We start from the raw sequence: 24,047 nt of genomic DNA, 5'->3' as shown, positions 1-24,047 counted from the left end.
ATTTCTTCAGGGTGAAAGTATGGAACAAGTTGCCAGATGAAGTAGTGAATGTAGTCTGGTTTTGTCATTTAATAAAAATTTGGATAGGTACATGGATGGCAGAGGTATGGAGCACTATGGTCTGGGTGCAGGTCAATGGAATAAGGCAGAAGAATAGTTTGGTATGAATTAAATGTGCTGCAGTGTTCTATGGTCAGAGTCATCACCTTGTACAAGCCAAGATGGCTGTTGGAGGTCAATCCTTCTAGCCCTGCAAGTGCTCCTCAGTGCAATCACCTATGGTAAACCTCTTTCAGCACCTTTCATCAAAAGATTAAAATTGTGCAATTTTTAACCCCTCAGTAAATGAAACAGCCTTTGCTTGCAGGTAGCAAGACCTACATGGAATGTAGGCATGGCAAGTAACAATCATTTAAAGAAGTGCCACCTAACCATAATTTCCAACAGAGATTAACCAACTCCCCATAACATTCAATAACATTACAATTGTTGTATTCCGCCCCCCCTCACTGTACATATTATTAGTGGCCATAAATATATGGACTAGCCAAATACTGTAAATACTCTGACAAGAGCAGGTCAGTCTGGATATCCTAAGGTAAGTGGCTCTCCTGACACTCCAGTACCTTTCCACCATCTACAAGTCAGTAGTGTGATGGAATATTCTCATCTCTGCTTGTTAATGCAGTTTCAACAACTCTCAAACACCTCAGCATCAACCAGGATAAAGCTGCCTTCTTAACTGGTACGATCCACAATCCACCATTCTTTCTGTCACTAGCATGTGCTGGCCATATTGTGTATCATCTGTAAAATGTTCTGCAGCTATTTGCCCAAGCTATTCTGACAACAATACAACCCTTGATCTATTCAAGAGAAAAATGTCTATGTATTTTGGTCAGAATGGTTTATAGTGTGAAAAATTTAAAAAAAAAAAGGACAAGAACAGTTGATGCACAAGAATACATTTAGGTTCCCCTCTAAGTTTGTTGTCATTGGTTCTAAAATCAAAAGCACCCTGGGATTTTCTTCACAAGAAATACTGCAGCTGCTTGGGTTGGTAGCTCATCACGACTTTCTGAAGGGTAATTGGGGATGGACAATAAGAGGTGGCCTAGCCAGTACTAGCCAGATACAGAAAATTAATAAAAAGCATAGTTAATTTGGGTTTTCAGAAGAACTTCAATAAGCTGCTATTCAAGTGGTGATTAAATGAAACGAGGCTTCAAAGGATTTGAGATTTAATACCAGTGTGAATTGAGGACTGGTTAATAGAAAACAGAGAGTAGGACTAAATGGGTAAGTTTCAGATTAGGAAGCTCCGACTAATAGATTCCTGCTCATTAGTATTCGGATCTTGACTTGTTTACAGTCCATATCCATGATTTGGATAAGGAATTAAAGTAAAATATATCCAGAGTTTCTGATGATAAAACACTGTGTGGCAGTGTGCGATGTGAGTAAGATACGGAGATGCTTCAGAGGAATATAGCCAAGCTAAGTAAAATGGGCAAGAAAATGGAAAGTGGAGTATCATGCTTTGTTAGAAACCATAGAAAACTGGAATCTTTTTAAACCGCAAACAGCATTCAGATGGGTATATTTTTTTTGTGTGTGTGCATGTACCTCTAAGATATTACAAAAAATTGAAAGGGAAATGGTAAACTGGCCTTCACTACAAGATAATTTGAATATGTGAATAGAACATCTTGCTTCAATTATTCAAGGTCCTGGTGTAGCTACATTTGACAGAGCTGCAGAAGGTTGACATAATAGTGACTGGTAGCCTTGCACACTTCGTTCTTTCAAGAAGTTCAGTCACTGTTATGCCTTCCTGACCAATGGGGAGATGTGTGACCACAATAGTTCACTAGTTAAGTGAACTCCAAGGAACTTGGTGCTCTCCACTCTTTCCACTACAGAGTTGTGATGTGTTGTAAATTTTAAAAAAAAAACTAAAGGAGAATAATGAATAAGTAAAAACCTTGACCAATCTGGTGGGTAGTGTCAGAATTCAGTAGTTCATATATCTATTTCAGTTTTATTAACAATTTGCAGTGAATCAATTTTTGTTGGAATGAGTAAATCTGTACTGTATCATAATTTGATATAAAATAGAACATTTAAAAAAATTAATTAACTTTGTAAATGTTCTAATTATCATATTTTGTCAATTAGCCTTTAATCCTTTATTTGTTTAATAGTGGATTAATACTAATACTAGGAGAGGAAGTGTCATAATAATTAAATTTCAGCAGGTTTGAAAAGATGCCATTATAATTGACATTTCAAAAAAAAAATCCTTTGCTTTGTTTTTAGCCATACAGTATTTTTACAGTAAATCCAGTAATATAAAATGTAGCTGTTTGGAGATTTTACATTCATGCTTCCTTCTTCCTGACATCGGCCTCAGCAGAGTTTAATTTTCATGGTGACTACCAAGCAAAAGTTATCCACGACATATCTTAAACTATTACCTCTTCAATTTTTCTTGCTTTTTGTTTTGACAATTTTATGCCTAGAAATTTGGTCATGCAACTCTATTAAATAGCCAAAACATTATTATTCTACTTGATTCACCAGTTTGCAAAATTCCACTGGAATTTTAGTTGTGCTTTGCACAAGGAGGCATCAGAAATTTAATGCATAAGTTGTGCATTTATCAGACTGAAATGCTCGCTTGGAGTCTTACAAGTTGAATTAGACATGTGTTGTTTCAGAAAGATCGACACTGAGGACCAAATTTCAGTGATTGAGCATGCTATTTAAAGGGTTTCTCTGTTATTTGATGCTAATTATCCAAATGGTCATTCAGAAAGTTTTGTTAAGTGCTTCATTTGCTTTGGATGAGGTGTACTACCATTTCTTAACATTGACAGAAATAGTTTTGTGTTGAACTTGCGCAATGAGCTGGAGCCATCACAGTTGGGCCTGGGATCTCCAAGGGAAGAGAAGTCCATTTTATGTCTGTAGACACAATCCTTTTGCTTAGGGACAAATCTGCTATCTTCATCTCTCTGAGGAAATGCATGCTTTTGCAAGCAAGCATTTTCTAAAACCGTGGTGACAGAAATCTGCTAGCTTTTGAAGGCATCTATGCCTGGACAGCTTTGGTCAAGGTCACTCTCACCTAATTCTTTTCAGTCTCTTCTAGATCATTCAAGATTGCAATAACTGATCTACTTAATAATTTGCTGTACATCACAGCACCAGGGAAACTACTGTTCTCAATTCAAAGAGAAAAGACTTTGTCTCAAGGGAAAAGAGGCTGAGCAGGAATACAAGTTTTTGAGAAGTTCAGATTTTGTGAAAGCTCATAGAATAATTGTGATAGTACAGATCTATCACCAATGTACATAGTGTATATAGTTACTGTATCTAGACTGTGCTTACAGCGATTGGCTGAGAGCTAAGCCACGCCTATTGTCTGGCCCTTAAAGGGTTGTGTCCCTAGCCAGGTCGGATCATTCTGGACTGGTCGGCCACCTGTGAAGAGCTCCTGTCTTTTGCTAATACATAATAGTGTATTAACAAGTCTTTGATTCTTTCGATGAGCTCTACAATTTTATTAGCAAAAAGAATTTTTTTTGAAAGGGATGGAGCGTTTAACTCGGCCAGAAAAACTTGATATCGACCCACAGTCAGCTACAGCCTTCAAAGCCTTTAACTTCTGGCTGCTGCACTCATTTAGTTCCACAGGCTCCTTTAAGGACATAAAGTTGTACATCAATTCAAAGATTATTGCTAATTCTGCATGTAACTAAACTCTAAAATTCTTTCATGGTCAATGCCATTAACAAGGGAAGTTTGAATAATTTGTTTTTTTGGCAGGCTGCATTGCCCATCATATTTCAAAAACTGGTCTGTTGGAAATGAAAATGTGAGGATGGATGGTGGGATCTTGGAGAATAAAATCTTTTGTCTCCTTCCTGATTCTATGTTCTACCAAATGCAATTGAACTCCTTTCTAATGGTTTCTACCAGGACCACCTGGAGAATAATCTTGAGATTCAAACTTAGTTCCCATAGAGAGATACAACATGGAAATGAGTCCCTGCAATAGCCCAGAGATTGTTGGCCATAATCTCTAGAGAAGGTTGGAAATTTTATCATTGTTATATACTCACAAGCTTGTCATTAGGATGGCTCATCTTTGCTCGATGCCTTACGGAAGGAGGATAGGGATGACCAGATAGGAGGAGGAAATGGTTGACAGCTGTCGATGGCAGGATGGATGTGCCAATTTTATTGTTTGGAGATTCTCCTAAGGATCCCTCTGCAACCTCTCTGCCCAGACAGGGAAGTTAGTAAGTATGGAAATGACATCCTCCCTTTCATCATCTGCCTTTAGTATTTAGTCATGAGGTTACTGCATGAATCCCACTTTATATTTCCACTACATTAACCTAATATATCTCTTATCTCACAGTATCAAACAGGCGAGAGGTAAAAGCATACATCTTCACAAGTACAAAGAATGGAGACAATGAAAGCTGCAAGGCATTGGACATGCTTTCCAATCCACTTTCAAAATGCACAATAGTGTGTGGAATTTGTCGGCCTCTGAATGTAATGTTAGGGAATCCTGCATGTATGGCTCCTAGATTTGCATGTCTTGGATTTACATACCTAGGAGCAGCTGGGAACCTTCAAAATTTGAGCCAGCGCCAGCTTCTTTTGACCCTTTAAATGGCAAAGTAGACTCAAGGGGGAATTATGGCTTATTCCTGCTCTTATTTCTTTTTGTACCATGTGTTTCTGTTTTCTGATGTTATGAAAATTGTACTGGAACTAAAACAAATGTAATTCTTAACTTTTAATTTTTAATTTTTTTTTGTAAAATTGGCAAGTGTCTGTGATGACTATTTTCCATAAACAACACAGTCACTGTGCTGACAGTGTACTTATTTTCTATTGTTGGTGGTGCCTGGACTGGACTATCCAAATCCAGGCATTAAAAAGAGACTGTTCACATTATTTGTGAGAGAATGTGTCATTGTTCTCCCATCTTTTAGATTGGTATATGCTATAATCTGTTGGAGTACAAACAAAGCTTCAGAATTTCATGAGCATTGGGAATTTATAGTCTCTAAAGCCAGGCCCTCATCCCTGTAAGTAGAAAATAAACCATCCATGTCCCAATTGATTTTTAAAACTCCAAATTCTACAGTAAAGTCAGCAGGAAAAGCTATATTTTGTAATGTTCTTTGATTAGATTGCATGTTATATATTAGGTCTTCTTTGCTGCTGTCCACTGATTGTATCAGTCTTTTTTTATACTGACAATCAATGGGAGAATTAGTAAGTTGAGTATTCTTTCATTTCAAATCTGTTTTATTTACAAGTATTGAAAATCTGCTCAGTCATTACTTGCAAGTCAGCATTTTCCTTTTCCGCATATAGATCCAGTGAATGAAATGGGTTTCTTGACATCAGTTCCGGCTAACAGCTAATATGGGTATGAGGAAACAATAGTAATGTAATAAAAATAAAAGAATTCCTTGGGGGGTTTCATAATTTTGCTATACATTCAAATCACTTCAGCCACAAAATGAACTATTTAATAGACTGCAAGTTTGTGTATTTAATGTCATTATTTTTCTCTTTGATTTCCCCATTTATAATATTATCTTACTGGAATGAATAATTAACACAGGAGTTGAAAGCACTTTGTTGTTTCACCCCTAAGGCCATTCTAAATGACATTAATGTTCCTATTCCCATGTCTAGCAGAATGAGGTTGGAAATATGTTCCATGTTGTTAATTTGTTTGATGTTGTTGTGCTGTCTTCCTGTGATATTTTCTGGGTATTTCAATTGGAAGTGATTAGATGTAGATATTGAATGTATAACCCAAATCTGTGTAGGCATGGTCAAATAACTAAAATGTCTTATTTGTTCCATGTATCGTTGCAAATCTGGCACCAACCCATGAACCATACTAATATCTATTACATCCTTAATGATTAGAGTGTTAGCAAACTATTCAAGTAATTAAAGGTAACTTATTTTTTTTAATAAATGAATTTGCAATTATGAAGAGAAAAGGATTCTTGCATGCAGTTGCTATGCAGTTCCAATTGCCTAAAATCTATTTTGAAGATTTTCTCACTTGACCAGAGTGTATTTCCCAATATAGGCAGTTATTTAAATCACAGATACACAGGGATTGGTTGGGTAGACTTCTCAATCAGCCAGCACTGAAGAAGGATTCCCAAAAATTTTAAATCCAGCCTAAATATCAACAGAAAAGTTGGATACTGTTATTGTTTAATCCAGTCTTCAGAGGAATTTTGCTAGATTATAAATGCTATGTGTAACTTTAAGCCAAGCAACTGACAAGCAAAATGTCACATGATTAACATTTTAAGCTTTTTGAAAATGTGCTTTGCTTTTTTTTGTACAGATCAATTAAAATCAATGTCGCATGTAAAAGAAGACAATTCTAATAATAAACAAAGGGAAACCTCACTGATGCCTGGTCTTGGCTACATGTCAACTGGAGAGGAAAGATTCAGAGGACGACGAAGTATTGTTTTTGACTCTGATTCTGACTACGTGAAGTTGGCAAAGAGAGGGGGCCTGTCAGGTATTGCTCTTGTATTAAAATAATATTACTATAGTTGCACTACGATCAATGCCTTTCAGAAGCCAAATGGTCATGAGGATAAAATAATTTAGCACAGAGCAGCATGGTTAGCATAGCAGCTAGCACAACACTACTACAATGCCAAAGACCCAGGTTCGAATCCAGTGCGGTCTGTAAGGAGTTTGAATGTTCTCCCTGTGTCTGCATGGATTTCCTCCCACCCTCCAGAAAAAAATGTAGGGGTTTGTAGGTTAATTCGTGTATTTGGGTGGCACAGGCTTATGGCCCAGAAGGGCCTATTACTTTGCTGTACATTAAAAAAAAATTATTTGCATCCCACTGGCAATAAATAAAAATTGGAGATGCTGGACATATGAAAATCAAAAAATACTGGAAATACACAGGAGGACGTATAGGTTTGGCAGACTTCATTCATAATGTATTACATTCAGTGTTCACAGCATGGTCTTTTCAGCATTGGAGAAACCAGATGAATACTTTGTGGAGTATCTGCATTGAGCATGTAGGTGCAATGCTGAACTTCCTGTTTTGTGTCACTTTAATTCCCTATTCCACTGTTACAATGCCCTGTCTGTTTATGGCTCTCTGCATTATATCAATGAAGCTCAAAACAAGCTTGAGAAACAATAGCCTATCTTCCGAATGGGCATTTTGCAGTCTTGCGGTCTTAATATCAAATCCTATGACTGCAAATAACTTGCTCCATCTGCATCTGTCAGAACTGTCCAATTCCACAGTAAGCCATCAACCTGTGATATTAGCTCAGTTTATTTGTTCAATAGTCTGACAAGCGAGGCATATTAACAATAGTCTGACAAGCGAGGTATATCCAATATACCTGTATTCCACGATATTTTCCACTCCTTTGTCTGTACATACATGCTGTGACTGCTGCTATTAACCATCGACATTACATAACTATCCCCAGCCTCACCCAATTATTGATATCCCCTTTAAGATTCAATTTATTCACGATTCAAATCCAATTTTTATGTATCCTTTCACCTTCTCTGCAAGGAAGGATTTTCTACCTAAAGCGTTAACTCCTTTTCTCATCACACAGATGGCACCTGACCTCCTGAATGTTGTCTGTTTTAATCTCATCCCATTGAGTACAGACTTGGAGAGGGTCATAAGTCAAATAGAACATGCTAAGTCTTGAAAACTTGGTGAAAGTATTTCCAACTGCTCTGGTGGAAGATTCTATATCATGCAGAGGGAATGTCTACTGATACAGTGTGGATGGAAGTCAGAAATAAGAAGGGAGCAATCACTGTACTAGAAGTAGTTTATAGGCTCCCAAATAGCCTCCAGGACACCAAGGAGCAGACAAGCAGACAGAGTTTGGAATGGTGCAGGAAATAGAGTTTTTGTTATGGGAGATTTTAGCTTCTCTGATATTGACTGGCACTTCCTGATGGCAAGTGGGATAGATGGGACTGAATGTGTCCGGTGCGTTGAAGGATTCCTACACAGTATGTGGACCAGCCGACAAGAGGAGAGGCCATACTGGATCTACCTGACTGGACCAACAACTGCCAACTACTGGTGTGGTGTTCTAAGGACTGGCTCCTCCCCTGACTCCACCCCCACATATCCTGATATAAACCCTGGATCCCTGCCAAAACGCCAGTTCAGTCCAAAGACCATGCGTGCTATTCTTATTCTGGTCTTGAGTGTTCTCAGTCGCGTTACACCGCCAATCCACCGAATTCCTGTCGGTCATCGGTCCACCCGGGAATATTATACTCCGACCCCAGGGTCCCTTTCCTAATTGTGGGTCGCCTGCTGCTACCCATGTTAATGAGCAGGTACACAATAGATCATTCACCTGATAGGACAGTAATCAATACAATCTCCACCAGTTAAACCACCCTCCCACTCCAACATGGTTAAAACTCCACGCGTGTCCAGTGAACCCTGCTCACAGTACCAAATATTTGTTGATAAAGTGTCAGGTTCAGTGGGTTCAAAGAGAGACGAGTTTGGATACAAGGATTTGTAATCAAATATAACTTTAACACAACAATTAATAAAAGAGCATGGGAACAGATGTGCACAATTTATAGGTGAGCGTGGAAAAGAATCATAACATGCGCACAATTAATAAAGAACATGGGAAAATTTGTGACGGGAAACAAATGGGGAGAATGTTGAACAGTACACAATCATTAATTCACACAGGTGATGCAGATATTTGCACACTATAAGCAGGGGTTACACACACCCTCCCGGACCCCTGAATGAGAGGAGGTGGATCTGGTACCATTGTACATGCAGGGGTATACGCATGCTCTTGGACCCCTGTTCAGTTGAGAGCGGTAACTCTATTGCCAATATTGATCTATAGCAATTTGAGTTATAGCAATACCACGGCTCAACTTCAGTGCACTGTGCACCTTACCCACGACCCTTCCAAGTGGTGTCTGCAATAGTGACCTGGCATGGAGCAGTGTCCGGGGCTATCACCACACGGCAGAGAGAGCGATTGTCCTTTGTTCTGGTGCTAAATATAGGACTCTAGCCAATTTGGATGCTGGGTGATTTGAACAAGCCAATGGCAAGGTAGAGTGTCAGTTAAGATTGGTCTGAGCCCGATCTTAACTGACACTCCACCTGTGAACCATAACTTTATCTACAACTTTGTAACTTTGAGTGAAATAAAATGTACACCATGTACTGACAGGTGATGTTACTTCCTTTTTTGAATATTTTATTTAAAATTTTAAAACCACAATATATTCAATTAGTAATGAATTATATATAAGAAAATATATGTGGTGTACAACCTAATTCCCCCCTCCCTCTCCAGCTCCCCTTCCCTCCCAAGTACCCCTAAGAAAGAAAGAAGATTGCAAATGAATATATAGATTCAAATTAACCGCCATGAAACCAACAACCGCCACCAGGATGAGCGATTGAGAGTCTAAATTTTCAAACCTTTTTGATATTGTCGATATGGGCTCCATATTTTCAAAAAGAAGTGGTATTTATCACATAAACTGTTATTTTTTTTTTCAAGAGCAATACAGATGTCATTTCAATATGCCATCTCTGCATCCCCAAATTCATATCAGACTTCCAAGTCATAACTACAGATTTCCTTGAAACAGCTAAAGCCAATCATTAAAAATTCAATTTGATACATGGTTAATCTTAATTTTAAACTAAACATTTTAATATTTCCCAACAAAAATAACATTGGATCCAATGGAAGTTTAACCTTTAACACTTTCTCCAAAAATGTTTTGATTTGTGTCCAAAATGACTTAACCTTAATACACTGCCATGTTGAGTGAAAAAAATAAGCTCTTTATGGCATCTAAAGCATAACTCTGAAGAAATTAAAATAAATCTTTTTAATTTTTGAAGTGTTAAATATAATTGGTACAAAAATTATATTGTACTAATCTATATCTTACACTAATAATTTTAGTCATATTATCTTTACATAATATTCTCCAATCATCTTGATCTATTTTTCTACCTAAATCAATTTCCCACTTTAATCTTGATTTATGAATATCTAATTTGGACATTTTCCTTTGAAGTAGTTAATACATTTCTGAAATAAATTTATTAATACCTCCTTTAATAAGCAAAATTTCTACTTCAGATTGTCTAGGAAAATCTATATGTTGAATTATTTACTATTATTTAATAAAAATTAAAGAGGATTTGAATAGATGGAATGATTTACCTATAACTTTAATAAGTTGAGTGATTTGTATTAAGATGAATATTTTCCCAAGGATTCAATATCTTTCAATCTATTCCTTGTACAGGTACACAATCTTGTATCCGGACATCTAAAATCTGGAAAGCTCCAAAATCCGGCAAGTGGGGAGAGAGACGGAAGCACGAGTCAGGCAGGCGAGGGGAAGAGACCGGCAGTGCGAGTCGGGCGGGCGAGGGGGGAGACTAGCAGTGCAAGTCGGGTGGGCGGAGGGGGGTGTGGGGAAGAGACTGGCAGCACGACTGGAAAGGGGTTGGGTGGATAAGGCAGCACAATTCAGGTGAGCTTAAATCTGGCTTTCTGAAATCCGGAAAAATCGAAATTCGGAACACATTGTCCTGCCAAGGGTTCCATATAAAGGATTGTGTACCTGTAATGTACCTCTATTTTTTTTTTAAGATTTAAAGTCAATAATTAGGAAAATTTTGTGGAAAGGTAAAATGGTAAGATTATGTTTAAAGAAATTAACTTAGAAAGTTGAATTAGGAGGTTTACAACTTCCACTGTTTCAAAAATTATTATAAAGCTGCTCATTTGAAATTTATTAATGGAATGTTTGACTTAGATAAATCTTTAACATGAGCTAAGATAGAATTAACTAAAATAGATGAAAAATCTATACTAGAAATTATTGGTAATAAGGACCCACCTATACTGAAACATTTAATTGAATTGTAAAATAAAATAGATTATATAGGTGGGAAAGGTAAGATTTTGTGTAAAACACCTTTATATCAAAATAAACTTTTTCCTTTTACTGTTAATAATCAATTTTTAAAGATATGGGATCAAATGGGGATTAAAATGATAGAAGATTGTTTTGAAGCTGGTAACTTTATTTCTTTTCAATGAAAGAAAAATAACACTTTTTTTGTAATTATCAAGATGATGTTACTTCCAAATGAGTTTCAGAAAGGGAGGCCACATGACCACCAGCAATAGGCAGGGAAGCCACACTTCCTCCACATACATCTACATCTGCATGAAGAGACGGAAGGATGGGTCAGTAAGTTTGCAGGATGGGTCAACAAGTTTTTAGGTTGTCATAGGTTACAAAAGGATATAGACGGGATGAAGAGTTGGGCGGAAAAGTGGCAGATGGAGTTCAATAAATGTGAGTACAGGGTTAATGGTTGGTTATTTAAAAGTGTAGATAAAAAGAGGGATCATGGAGTCCAAATCCATATATTCCTCAAGGTCGCCGCAAATTGATAGGATAATTAAGGTGTATAGGATGTTGGGCTTCATTAATAGGGGGATTGAGTTCAAGAATTAAGAGGTCATTTTGCAACTCTACAAATCTCTGGTGAGACTACACTTAAGTATTGTGTTCAGTTCTGGTCATCTCGTTATAAGAAGGATGCAGAGGATATTGACCAGAATGTTGTCTGGATTGGAAAATATGCTATGAGGCAAGGTTGGTAGATTTTGGACTTTTCTCTTTGGAGCTTAGAAAGATGATAGGAGACTTAATAGAGGTCTACACAACTATGAGAGGCATCGATAGAGTGGGCAGCCAGTTCCTTTTTCTCAAGACAGGAATAGCAAAAACGTTAAAGGTCGTATGTACAAAGTTTAGCGGAGGTATCAGGGATTTGTTTTTTTTTACAGAGTTGTGGGTACCTGGAATTTCTTGACAGGGATAGTGATGGAGGCTGAAACATAAGGGGCGTTTAAGGAACTCTTGGATAGGGACATGGACAGAAGAAAAATAGAGGGTTACAGGGTAGGGAGGGTTTAGTATTTTTTAAGGAATATATATATATATATATATATATATATATGGGTTGGCACAACATCGAGGGCTGAATGGCCTGACTGTACTGTAGTGTTCTATATTCTGAACCACAGTCCCCTTGGAAGTTGTTCCAAGCTTTTTGTTGTCATACAACTCTCTATTACTTTCTGCAGTTGAAATACATAATGTCAATCTGTATTAGACTTGCAAATAACCTATAACTAGGTGCAGTATGGAGATGATAATTTATCGTGATATGGTTGATTAGAAAGAGAAAGCACCTTAAAAACATGTACAAAAGTATCCTAACGAATAGCATATTGCAGAAGAGTGATGGATATAATAAACTCCCTCTGAAAATTAATGACTGAGCTTTTTCAACTGCTGGGAAATGTTGTAGAGTATAGTGTAGTGGTTTGGGTAAATTTTTGTTGGACAGATAAAGAATGTGGTGACCATGGCCTAACTAGCAGAACCACGTGATGTCATTCAGTCTGACGTGATGTCATTCAGTCTGATTTGTGATGTCATTCAGTCTGACTTGTGATGTCATTCAGTCTGACGTAATGGATGTATGGCCTGACATGTCTCATTAACATTATGCAAGCTGTGTGGCATGGAGGAGAAATGCAACAATTGAGTTTTTTCACCATTGTCAAAATAGTATAAATGTATTTCAGAACTGTAATAAGGGACTTTCTAGAATATGAAATTATTGGTGGAGGCAACCAAGGTCGAAGTATCTTACTCATAATTTTGTTTGTCCAAGGTAAATTTCTCAGAAGCAAATTTCAATTAATTTGGTCAACTGTTACATTTTCCATTTAAATTAATCTTGCTCTGTTCCATACAAAACTGTTAGCAACCACATTGTGTGTTTTGTGTTTTCATTCCCTCTACGTGCTTCTCATCCTTTCTTCTCTACCTTTCATTCCATCTCTGCTTTACCAATTGACAACACTTAAGACATAAGTTATTTCTTTTTTAGTCAGTGATTCTGTGCTGTGCATTTGTAAGTAAAATGCTGTAATAGTCACCCTAGCAATTAGGGGTGTTTTGACAGCTAATTCCTGTCCTTTTGGTAATCAGACTAGCTAATAACACAAAACTATCAGGTGTGATGATCCAACAATACTCTGAAGTGAGTGACCTATTCCTAATTCGCAAATGCAGAAGTGTATCTGCTTCATTGCTAAATTGTCAACAGGAGAGAAAAATCTTTTTTTTCATTTAGTTATACTTTGGCAATAATCATAACACCAAGTTAAATGCTTTTCTGTCATTTTCACTTCAGACTTATTGACTTTTGGTGACGTGTCCACAGAGCCAACATGTGCTTCCTTCAGCAGACCAGACTGGCTGACTTCTGAATCTTCATTCCAAGGAAACAGGCAGTAAGTAGCTGAACAATGTGTTCATGCATGAGACCCATTATTTTCCCAATCTGCAAAAATGAATGGAGATGAAAATGAAAGATTTATTATATTACAGGAGTTTTGCTGTGCATAAGACCTTGTTGATATTCAATGTGAATCTACACAAATGTCAGAATTAGAATTTATGATCCTCTGAACATGTCATGAAATTCATTGTTTTGGAGCAGCAATGCAGTGCAAATATTACCATAAATTAATTTTTAAAATAATTAGTGCAAAATAAGAGAAAGTGAGGTAGTGTCTGTGGTTCATTATCCATTCAGATATCTGATGGCAGAGGGGAAGAAGTTGATTTTGTACTGTGGGGTGTCTTCAGGCTCCAGTCCCTCTTTCCTGATGGTAGGATTGTGAGGAGGTCATGGCTTGGGTGGTGAGTGTCCTTGGGGATAGAGGGTGCTTTCTTGAAACACCTAGTCTTATAGATGTTCTTCGTGGAGTATAGTATGATGCCCATGATGGTGCTGGCTGAATTCACAACTCTGTATTCTTTTCCTGTCCTGTGCATTAGCACCTCCATACCAGACAGTGATGAAACCAGTCAGAATGCTCTCCATCTGTAGAAATTTGCAAAAGTCTTTGGTGACATACTTCATCTCCTCAAATTCCTCACAAAGTATAGGCACTGGTGAACTTTTGTTGATATTGCATCGACATGGAAGCCCCAAGATACAACTGCGGAAATATTGACACCCAGGAATTTGAAGTTCTTAACTTCCACTGCTAACCCCTCAATGAGAACTGTTTTGTGATCTCCTGGTTACCTCCTCCTGAAGTCCACAATCATTTCCTTAGTTTTGCCAACAATGAGTGAAAGGTTGTGGTCCTGCACACTTCCTCATTGCTGTCTACGATTCTGCTAATGACCATGGTGTTATCAGCAAATTTATAGATGGCATTTGAATTGTGCCTGGCCACCCAGTCATGGGTCTAGAGCGAGTACAGCCTGTGCCTTACTTACTCTAGAGTTGTGCCTGTGTTGATTGTCAGTGAGGAGGAGACGTTGTTTCCAATTCGTACTGACTGTGGTCTTCCAATGAGGAAGTCAAGGATCCAGTTGCAGAGAGAGGTGCAGTGGCCCAGGTTTTGAAGCTTGTTGACCAGAACTAAGGATATTATGGTGTTGAAAGCTGAGCTGTAGTTGATGAAAAGAAGCCTGATGTATGAGTTGCTGTTTTCAAGGAGATCCAGAGCTGAGAGAAGAGCCAGTGAGATTGCATCTGCTGTGGAGTGATTGTGATAGTGGGTGAATTGTTGGGGTCCAGGTCTTGGGTCAAATTAATTCTGGCCATGACAAATCTCTCAAAGCATTTCACCACAGTTAATGTCAATGTTACTGGGCAATAGCCATTTAGGCAGTGCATTCTGGCAGTAGTTTCTGTTATCCTTCCATGGATAAGTTTTCTAACATATGATTTTAAATATGAAAATGAAGTACCAATTTTCCCAAAAAACAATGCAATAAATGGTGCTGAAAAAGGGATGCACACATATTACCTGCATGTTAGGGATATGTTTCCCCTGCTTAGATCTGTAGCACTCATTACACAAAGATAGGTAGGAAAAATGGATTTTGAAAGGAATCCAGGAAAGCAGCAAAGTAATACTATTAGATTAAATAAGCGGGAAACAATCTGCAAATGGATTGTAATGTGGTAAATGTGAAATTGTCCATTTGACAAGAAAAATGAAAAAAGAAGCATATTACCTAAATGGAGAGAAATTGACAAGCTCTGAGACACATTCACACATCTTGGCATCTGGAGCATGTTTGCAAAAGTCTAGTGTGCAGGTACAGCAAAGTAATTATTTAAGCTAATGAAAAGGATAGCTTTTCTATGTATATATTAATTTTTACCCAACAATAAATGATAACATTTTGTTAGGAAAATAAAAAACATACATAGAGATGCTATACTTCAGTTATATAGGACACTGGGACACCTCATCTATTATTGTACATAGTATTGGTCTCCTTATTTAAGGAAGGATTTTGAAGCATTGGAAACAGTTAAAAGAAAGAAAATACACTGGACCATGACTTGAAAAAGGCAGGTTGTCTTCGAAGAAAAGGTTGAAGAGGATAAACCTATCCATTGAAGTTTAGAAGACACTTGTGTGAAAAATGTAGGACCTCAAAAATCTTGACAGGTCAGATGTGGAGGATGCTTCTTCTTGTGGAGAAATCTAGAACTAGTGGTCATTGCTCAAAATTAAGAGACATGAGGTAAAATCTTTGCTCTGAGAGTCTTTGGAACTCCGTGCTATCTGCAATCTTGAGAAAGAGCCTTTAAATGTTTTTCCAAGGCAGATTTTTAATGAACAAATAGGTGGATTAGAATATGGTTTGATGTTACAGTTGGTTGGAGATAACTACTAAATGATGATTGAGATTCAAGCAGAATGGCACAGTCCTGTTCCAAAATCATTAGTTTCTATGCAATGCTCCCTTTTCCTGCCTTCACTCTTCACCACTCCTCTATCAGAATAGGAGGTAATCTTCAACCATGCCATATTATTGTGATGGATTTGTGATTTATTCTTGTTAAAGCGATATGAGCTCACACGGGTACAATTTCTGCACTTATTCTTGCCTCAATTTATTTTTAAAAATTGCTCATCCATGCCTACAGCGTTTTTGAAAATCTAAACATTGTCATCAGAGACCAAATAATATCTGTGATACTTCAAGCCCCAACTCACCCTTCAGATTTACATATTTGAAACTTTTCACTCACCTTTTCCTGCTCTTTTTTTTCCATTGAGTAATCTGGTCACAAATAAGCATCATACTTCTCTTACTACCCAAACCATTTTATCCTCTAATATCTTCAGAAATTTACCAATTGCTCCAGTGAGAACCTGGTTGCCACTTTCAATGTTAGATTGTCAGGTTCAAGTTTATCGTCAACCTATTGTACAAGTACAACCTGACAAAACAACATTATCCGGTCTTCGGTACAAAAACATGCAAACACACAACCGGACATAACACACATACTGGCAAGCAATACATATGCAGTACATATATAAAAATAAATAAATATTGTTCAATAAATACTAGAAACTTGAAGGGTTTACTGTGAGCAGTTCATTCAGCAGTCTCACTGCCCATAGAAAGAAGCTGTTTCTCAGCATGGTGGTTCTGGCTCTGATACTCTCTTTCCTGATGGGAGTAGCTGAAAGATGCTTGTGTGGGGTGGTAGGGTTCCTCAACAATTTTGTATGCCCTCTTAATACAACGATGCAGGTAGGTTGAGGGGGGCAGGCAGGAGACCAGTGATCCTGTCTGCTGCTCTTATGGTTCTTTGGATTGACCTCCAATCCATTGTTGTGCAGCAACTGTACCATACTGTGATGCAGCCAGCGAGGATACTCTCGATAGAGCTCCTCTAGAAAGGTGGCTGATAACCTTCCTTGCTTCATTCTTCTCAGGAAGTGCAGTTTTGCTGCTGCGCCTTCCTAACAAGTGGGGAGGTGCTATGTGTCCACAATAGGTCACTTGTTAAGTGGATTCCAAGGAACTTGGTGCTGTATACTCTCTCCAGTACTAAGTTATTAATGTGTAGTGGAGGGTATTCCTTCCTGGTCATCTCCTCTGTCTTGTCCATTTTGATATGGGTTGTTATTCTTGCACCATATCACAAGATTTTCCACCTTTTCTCTGTCATGCATCATTGTTTCTGATGAGGCCAACTTCTGTTATGTCATCTACAAACTTGATGACTACGTTGGATCTGGATCTGTGTTGCACTCGTGGGTCAGTAGCGTGAACTGGAGTGGGCTGAGCACACAGCCCTGAGGTTCTCCAGTCAGTGTTCAGCATGACGGTGCTCAATGTTCTCCTGCCAACCCAGTGGTCTTTCTGCTCCAAAGTACAGAATCCTGTTGCAGAGAGGGATGATGAGTCCTAGTGAGGACTCTGGGAATTATCATATTAAAGGCAGAGCTAAAGGGAATTAGTAGCAGTCTGGCATATGAGGCGTCAATCTCCAGCTGAGTCATAATGGAGTGGATGGACAAGGCTATAGCATCATCAGTGGAATGGTTTCATTTATAGGCAAATTAAAATTAGTCCATTGTCTCTGGAAGGTGCTTTTCCATGTGATCCATCACCAGACGCTCGAAGCATTTCATAATAGTGGAGGTTAATGACACGTGTTACAAGCCCGGAGGAACCCAAAACCCAGCAGCAAAAGATATTCACCAAGGCATATGATTACTTAAAACAAAAGTTGCTTTTAATTATCTTTAAAAATGAAAACATAATCACACTTTAACTTATCACTATTGACTTAACTAACCTAACTTAACCCTCTTCTAATTCTAAGCACATGTGTATGTAATGTAAGTTCAGAAAAGTTATTTGATTCACAGTCCAATCTCACTTCTCATTCTTCCAAGTTCATTGGTTGCAGCCAACTGTACACAGACAACATGTCTAACATGAGCAGAGCTCTAGTATTTTAAATAAGATCTGTTTTAAAGTGTTTGTATGTGACCTACACTAAAAAGCCTGCCCCAATTTATCTCCCAAAAACATATCTATAATCTGTAACACATGGACCGATAGTCATTGAGGCCTTTTACTGAACCAGGATAATGGTGGCTGTCTTGAAACCCGTGGGGTCAATGTTCTGCAGTAGTGACATGCTGAAGATGTCTGTAAGGACCTCTGCTAGTTGATCTGTGCAGTCCTTCAGTACTAGAACAGGTTTGTTTCCTGGTCCCACTGCCTTGTGTGGGTTCACCTTGGATAGGGTTCTCCTCATCTTAGCCACAGCTATGCAAGGGGTCCATTATTCAGGGGGAATATGGAGCTGTTCTTTTCATCAAACTGTGAGTAGAAGGAGTTCAGTCTGTCCAGAAGGAAGGCACCATTGTATTTAACTCACAAAGTTATCTTGTGATCGTTATGGTCTTGATCCCTTGCCACATGCGCCTCGTGTTGCCAATGTCACACAGCTTTCCACACTTTGCCTTCCTGATTGCACGAGAGGTTCGGCCACTCGGTTTACCATAAGAAATGTTACTTGAACCATTCTTGTATTTCTCATACTTCATGAAAGGAGACCACTCAAGCCAATAGCTCTCAGAACAATCCCTTCTCTCCCATTTCTCTGCTTATTTCCCTGGACCCAACAACAACCTTGCATTCAGTGTCACAAAACAAAGGAGCTGATTGTTGACTTCTGGAAAGGAAAGCCAGAGGTGTACAATTCAGTAATTATTCAGGGATCAGAGGTGGAGAGGGTGAGCAAATATAAGTTCTTGGGAGTCTCTATCTCAGAGGATCTTTCCTGGACCCAACATACCATTGGCATCGTGAAGAAGGCATGTCAGCGCCTCTACTTCCTCAGGAGTTTGTGGAGGTTTTGTATGACACCAGAAACCCTGGAAAAGTTCTACAGATCTGTGGTGGAAAGTGTGCTGACCGGCTGCAACAGGGTCTGGTATGGGAACACCAAATACCCTGAATATAAAGCCCTCCAAAAGGTAGTGGACACAGCTCAGAACAATACAGGCAAAAAATCCTCCTCACTATTGAGTACAACGGATGGCAGCAGCAATAATCAAAGACCCACGCCACCCAGCACATGCACTGTTCTTGATGCTGCCATCAGGAAAGAGGTATAGGTATCACAAGACTCAAAGCACCAGCTTCAGGAATAACTGCTACCTCTCCATCATTAGACTCAACCACAAACTCAGAGACTCATTTAAAGACTCTTGTGCACTTTATTTATTTTCTTTTTATTCTCTTTGTATTGCGCAGTTAGTTTGATTCTATTTGTTATCTGTGTACAGTTCTTTTATTTGTTCACATGTTTACACTGTGTACAGTTTATTTTTCTTTCTTTGGCTTGGCTTCGCGGACGAAGATTTATGGAGGGGGTAAATGTCCACGTCAGCTGCAGGCTCGTTTGTGGCTGACAAGTCCGATGCGGGACAGGCAGACACGGTTGCAGGGGAAAATTTGTTGGTTGGGGTTGGGTGTTGGGTTTTTCCTCCTTTGTCTTTTGTCAGTGAGGTGGGCTCTGCGGTCTTCTTCAAAGGAGGTTGCTGCCCGCCGAACTGTGAGGCGCCAAGATGCACGGTTTGAGGCGATATCAGCCCACTGATGGTGATCAATGTGGCAGGCACCAAGAGATTTCTTTAGGCAGTCCTTGTACCTCTTCTTTGGTGCACCTCTGACACGATGGCCAGTGGAGAGCTCGCCATATAACACGATCTTGGGAAGGCGATGGTCCTCCATTCTGGAGACGTGACCTACCCAGCGCAGTTGGATCTTCAACAGTGTGGATTCGATGCTGTCGGCCTCTGCCATCTCGAGTACTTTGATGTTAGGGATGAAGTCGCTCCAATGAATGTTGAGGATGGAGCGGAGACAACGCTGGTGGAAGCGTTCTAGGAGCCGTAGGTGATGCCGGTAGAGGACCCATGATTCGGATCCGAACAGGAGTGTGGGTATGACAACAGCTCTGTATACACTTATCTTTGTGAGGTTTTTCAGTTGGTTGTTTTTCCAGACTCTTTTGTGTAGTCTTCCAAAGGCGCTATTTGCCTTGGCGAGTCTGTTGCCTATCTCGTTGTCAATCCTTGCATCTGATGAAATGGTGCAGCCGAGATAGGTAAACTGGTTGACCGTTTTGAGTTTTGTGTGCCCGATGGAGATGTGGGGGGGCTGGTAGTCATGGTGGGGAGCTGGCTGATGGAGGACCTCAGTTTTCTTCAGGCTGACTTCCAGGCCAAACATTTTGGCAGTTTCCGCAAAACAGGACGTCAAGCGCTGAAGAGCTGGCTCTGAATGGGCAACTAAAGCGGCATCATCTGCAAAGAGTAGTTCATGGACAAGTTGCTCTTGTGTCTTGGTGTGAGCTTGCAGGTGCCTCAGATTGAAGAGACTGCCATCCGTGCCGTACCGGATGTAAACAGCATCTTCATTGTTGAGATCTTTCATGGCTTGGTTCATCATCATGCTGAAGAAGATTGAAAAGAGGGTTGGTGCAAGAACGCAGCCTTGCTTCACGCCATTGTTAATGGAGAAGGGTTCAGAGAGCTCATTGCTGTATCTGACCCGACCTTGTTGGTTTTCGTGCAGTTGGATAACCATGTTGAGGAACTTTGGGGGGCATCCGATGCACTCTAGTATTTGCCAAAGCCCATTCCTGCTCACGGTGTCGAAGGCTTTGGTGAGGTCAACAAAGGTGACCTTTGTTTTGTTCTTTGCACTTTTCTTGGAGCTGGGCAATGAGCCTAACAAGCAGTACAATTTTGGAATGTAAGAGGACATTGTAGCACTTGGGGAAATCCAAGCGCCGCACACACAGCACTGTAGATCAAGATTAAACCCAATTTGAGGAGCTACAAAGCTACTTAACGTGACACTGTGATCTCCATTCAAAATGCACTTGCAGAGATTGGGGTAATGCTCATTATATTATCTTCTTGCAGGATAATACAGAAAAGGCTTTCAGATTCCAGTTCTCAAGATACAAGCCAAGATGAATCAGAGGGCAGAAACTACAACTCTTCACCCACTGAGGCAGCTGACCAACAGTTATGTGAAAAGGAAGAAAATCGAGAGTCACAAAACATTAAGGTTATAATGCAATTTATAATTATGTTGAAATTCATAAATAGTATTTTGAATGTAATACCTTCTCAACTCAATTTTTTGGGGATGGTCTGTCTCCTATATCATTTGAGCTCATATCATTGAGCTGATATGGCTTTGATTCTAATGCTAGATCAATGTTGAAAAGATGGATTCTGTGGCAAAGAAGTTTATTGTTATATTCTCTCATCACTGGCATGTAAAGCAGATGTTTTAACCTGCACTTTTTAACAGATAATGAGTAGACAAACTGGAGCCTCCAGCATTTCTATTCAAAAATAGAGATAATTTCAGTGCTTACTTTAATTTTAACCATGAGTTGAACATGGAAGCCATAATAAGACAGTGGAAAAACAATCCAAAGCCAGAAAGGAGCATTTAAAGTTTTTTTTAAATTTCCAGATATGGTCTCATGTTCCACTTTCATGTTGGTTCTCATCATCTGCTTTGTAGCTACCTAAAATTCTATTTCAGTGTCAGCTCGCTGGAATTATGACCATTAAGACATGCTATGTTTTTTTTAAAATTTATTTACATTTTTAAAGCCAAACATGCAATCAACAAAAACAAAAGAAAATTGAATACAGAGTAAAAATAACGATCTATGATACATGATGGCTATAATCCCCCACCCTCCCATGAAAAGTTAATAAAGGAAAAAAATCCCAAAGAAAAGAGATGAAGAGAAGAAGAAAGAGAAAAAAAGGAAAGGAAAGAGAGAAAAAGAGATTGTCAGGGATTCATCATCTACCCCACAAATTTCACATTTTCAAAATTTACTTGGATCTCGAAGGGAGGCTAGCTTAGGACTCATGGGTGAGATGGGGCACAATTAAATATTTGCATCTATGTTTTGAGATATGGCTCCCATAGTTTTAAGAACATGCCATACTTATTTCTTATGTTATAGTTAATCTTCTCAAGGGGAACACAGCTATGCATATTTGCATTCCAGTGGGCTATACCTAGATATGAATCAGACTTCCAAGTAACCGCTTTACATTTTCTGGCCACTGCCAATGCGATGTTGACAAATATTGTTTGATGTTGGGACAATCTCATTTTAGGTCTTACACTGGCAATATTTCCCGGTAAGAATAGTTCTGGGTTCTGTGGAAATTGAATTCTGATCATTTGCTCTGAGTTTTCCCAGATCTTCCCAAAAGGGTCTTACCTTGAAACATGCCCAAATTGAAGGTTAAAAAAAGTTCCCATCTCCTCACTGCACCTAAAGCGTTGATCCAAAATGTCTGATTTTTATTTATTTATTTTTTTGTGATACTAGATATGGCTGGTGTGGAAAGTTACATTGCTCCAATCTGTATCTTACATTTATTGTGTTTATCGTACAATCTGGACATAATTCGGACCAGGTTTGATCACCAGCACTTGTATTTAAGTTTGATTCCACCTGCGATACATGAAGTGAAAACAAAGATGCTGCACTTTTCATATCATGAGGGAAAGGGTTTCTTAGTTATTTAATTAATTCCTTTAAAATTGTAAAGCAAGAAGCTACAGCTGTCAATTTGGATAAAGCATCTAAGGTAAAGGTTGAGATAATCCGTTGTATTGGTATTATTTGAGAAATAAGAATTGACCAGTATATGATGGGAACTCGACTGAAGCATCGATATTTTACAGTATATCCTTCTGAGTCATGAGCCCTCAATTTAATATTCCATTTGAAACATCATACTATTTACATTGCTGTAACCCAGTCATGCCATGGCCATGTGGAAAGAATACATTTCCACTAGATTTTCATTAATATTGCCATCTTATCCATCTGTCACATAATTAATCCAATGCAATCAACATGCAAATGGCAAGTCATGAGAGTATTAGAATGGTTCAAAAAAGATTGGCATGATCACTTGTATAAGTATAAAGCCCAAACTCAGAAGAAAAAGTAGTATGTCACGAAGAAACAACCTCTTAATTTTGTTCAGGACTAGAGAGACTATTAGTACTAACAAAGGAAGAGCAATGGAAAATTCACCAGACAATAGTAAATTCAAAATAATAGTTTGTATTCAACTATAATAGCATGACATTCCTTACTCATCTCGAACTTAAAGTCTAACTGAAAGCCCACTATGCACAAGTGTGTGCATGCATGCGTGTGCGTCCCAAACCCGCAAACGTAAACTTCAGCCTCATTTTGGTATTCCTTGAAGGTCTTAAATTTTCAGTTCAGAAATAATTGTAAAGTGCTTTGAAGCATCATATCTTCAGATATCTTTCAACTCATGGTTCTCTTGATGAGCTGTCTTTCATAGAGATTTTCCCTCATCTAGGAGTGACCATTTTTCTGGCCACAAATGAGAAGCGGTCTTTATTTAAAAGCCACTTCTGTTGTATCTTCTGTGAATAGGATAATACAGTCCTTTCTTTCCAGGAGGCCAAATTTTCTTCAGTATTTTTCTTAAGCCATGGAGTTTTCTTCCACGATGAAGCTCCATTCTTTATTTTCAAAAATAATTTCCCTTTTGAAATCTACTTATTTTCTGTATTCTCCTTCTATTAGGAGTAACACATAACAACACCTATTCTGGTTACTGTAGTTCAACCTGGTCTTTCACAAGGCTCCAACAGGTTATAGCTTCTGAAACTGATTAAAAATGTCTGAATTTGATCTCATGTCCCATGGCATGTGATATCATTTTTGTCTTTGATGTTCATAATGTCTTTTCACTTCTGCCTCCATGATGTCTGCTCACACAAGGGAAAAATGGCCATGTGTTTATACAGGTGCTTCTGAAATAACATCTATTTTCAGTATCTCAAAAACCATCATAAATCCTTTAATCTCTTCCGTTTCATCTGCAATCAGCAGCCATTCCATATTTCAAACTGACTTCTGTGATCATTGATGTTTAAAATGCAAATAAACTTGTTGATGCTGAAGC

At 38.6% G+C, this 24,047-nt stretch overlaps 1 protein-coding gene across 6 annotated transcripts in view; it reads left to right on the top strand.

Annotated features, from left to right (window-relative positions):
• Positions 1 to 24,047, top strand: part of c4h7orf57 (chromosome 4 C7orf57 homolog) — an 84,094-nt gene that overhangs the window by 15,026 nt on the left and 45,021 nt on the right. For 2 of the 6 annotated variants that reach the window (XM_069935485.1, XM_069935487.1), the window contains exons 2-5: positions 6,407 to 6,589; positions 10,396 to 10,479; positions 13,379 to 13,478; positions 20,973 to 21,120. In XM_069935485.1, the coding sequence (XP_069791586.1) occupies positions 6,407 to 6,589; positions 10,396 to 10,479; positions 13,379 to 13,478; positions 20,973 to 21,120 (515 nt within the window). Of the gene's footprint in view, positions 1 to 5,403; positions 5,459 to 6,406; positions 6,590 to 10,395; positions 10,480 to 12,700; positions 12,854 to 13,378; positions 13,479 to 20,972; positions 21,121 to 24,047 lie in introns of those variants that run through there. The other 4 variants (XM_069935486.1, XM_069935488.1, XM_069935489.1 and 1 more) reach the window with 4 other exon arrangements.

This window comes from Narcine bancroftii, chromosome 4 (genome assembly GCF_036971445.1).
Source record: "Narcine bancroftii isolate sNarBan1 chromosome 4, sNarBan1.hap1, whole genome shotgun sequence".
NCBI classification, from domain to species: domain Eukaryota; kingdom Metazoa; phylum Chordata; class Chondrichthyes; order Torpediniformes; family Narcinidae; genus Narcine; species Narcine bancroftii.
The sequence above is the reverse complement of the archived record's forward strand: the minus strand, read 5'-3'. Positions and strand labels throughout refer to the sequence as shown.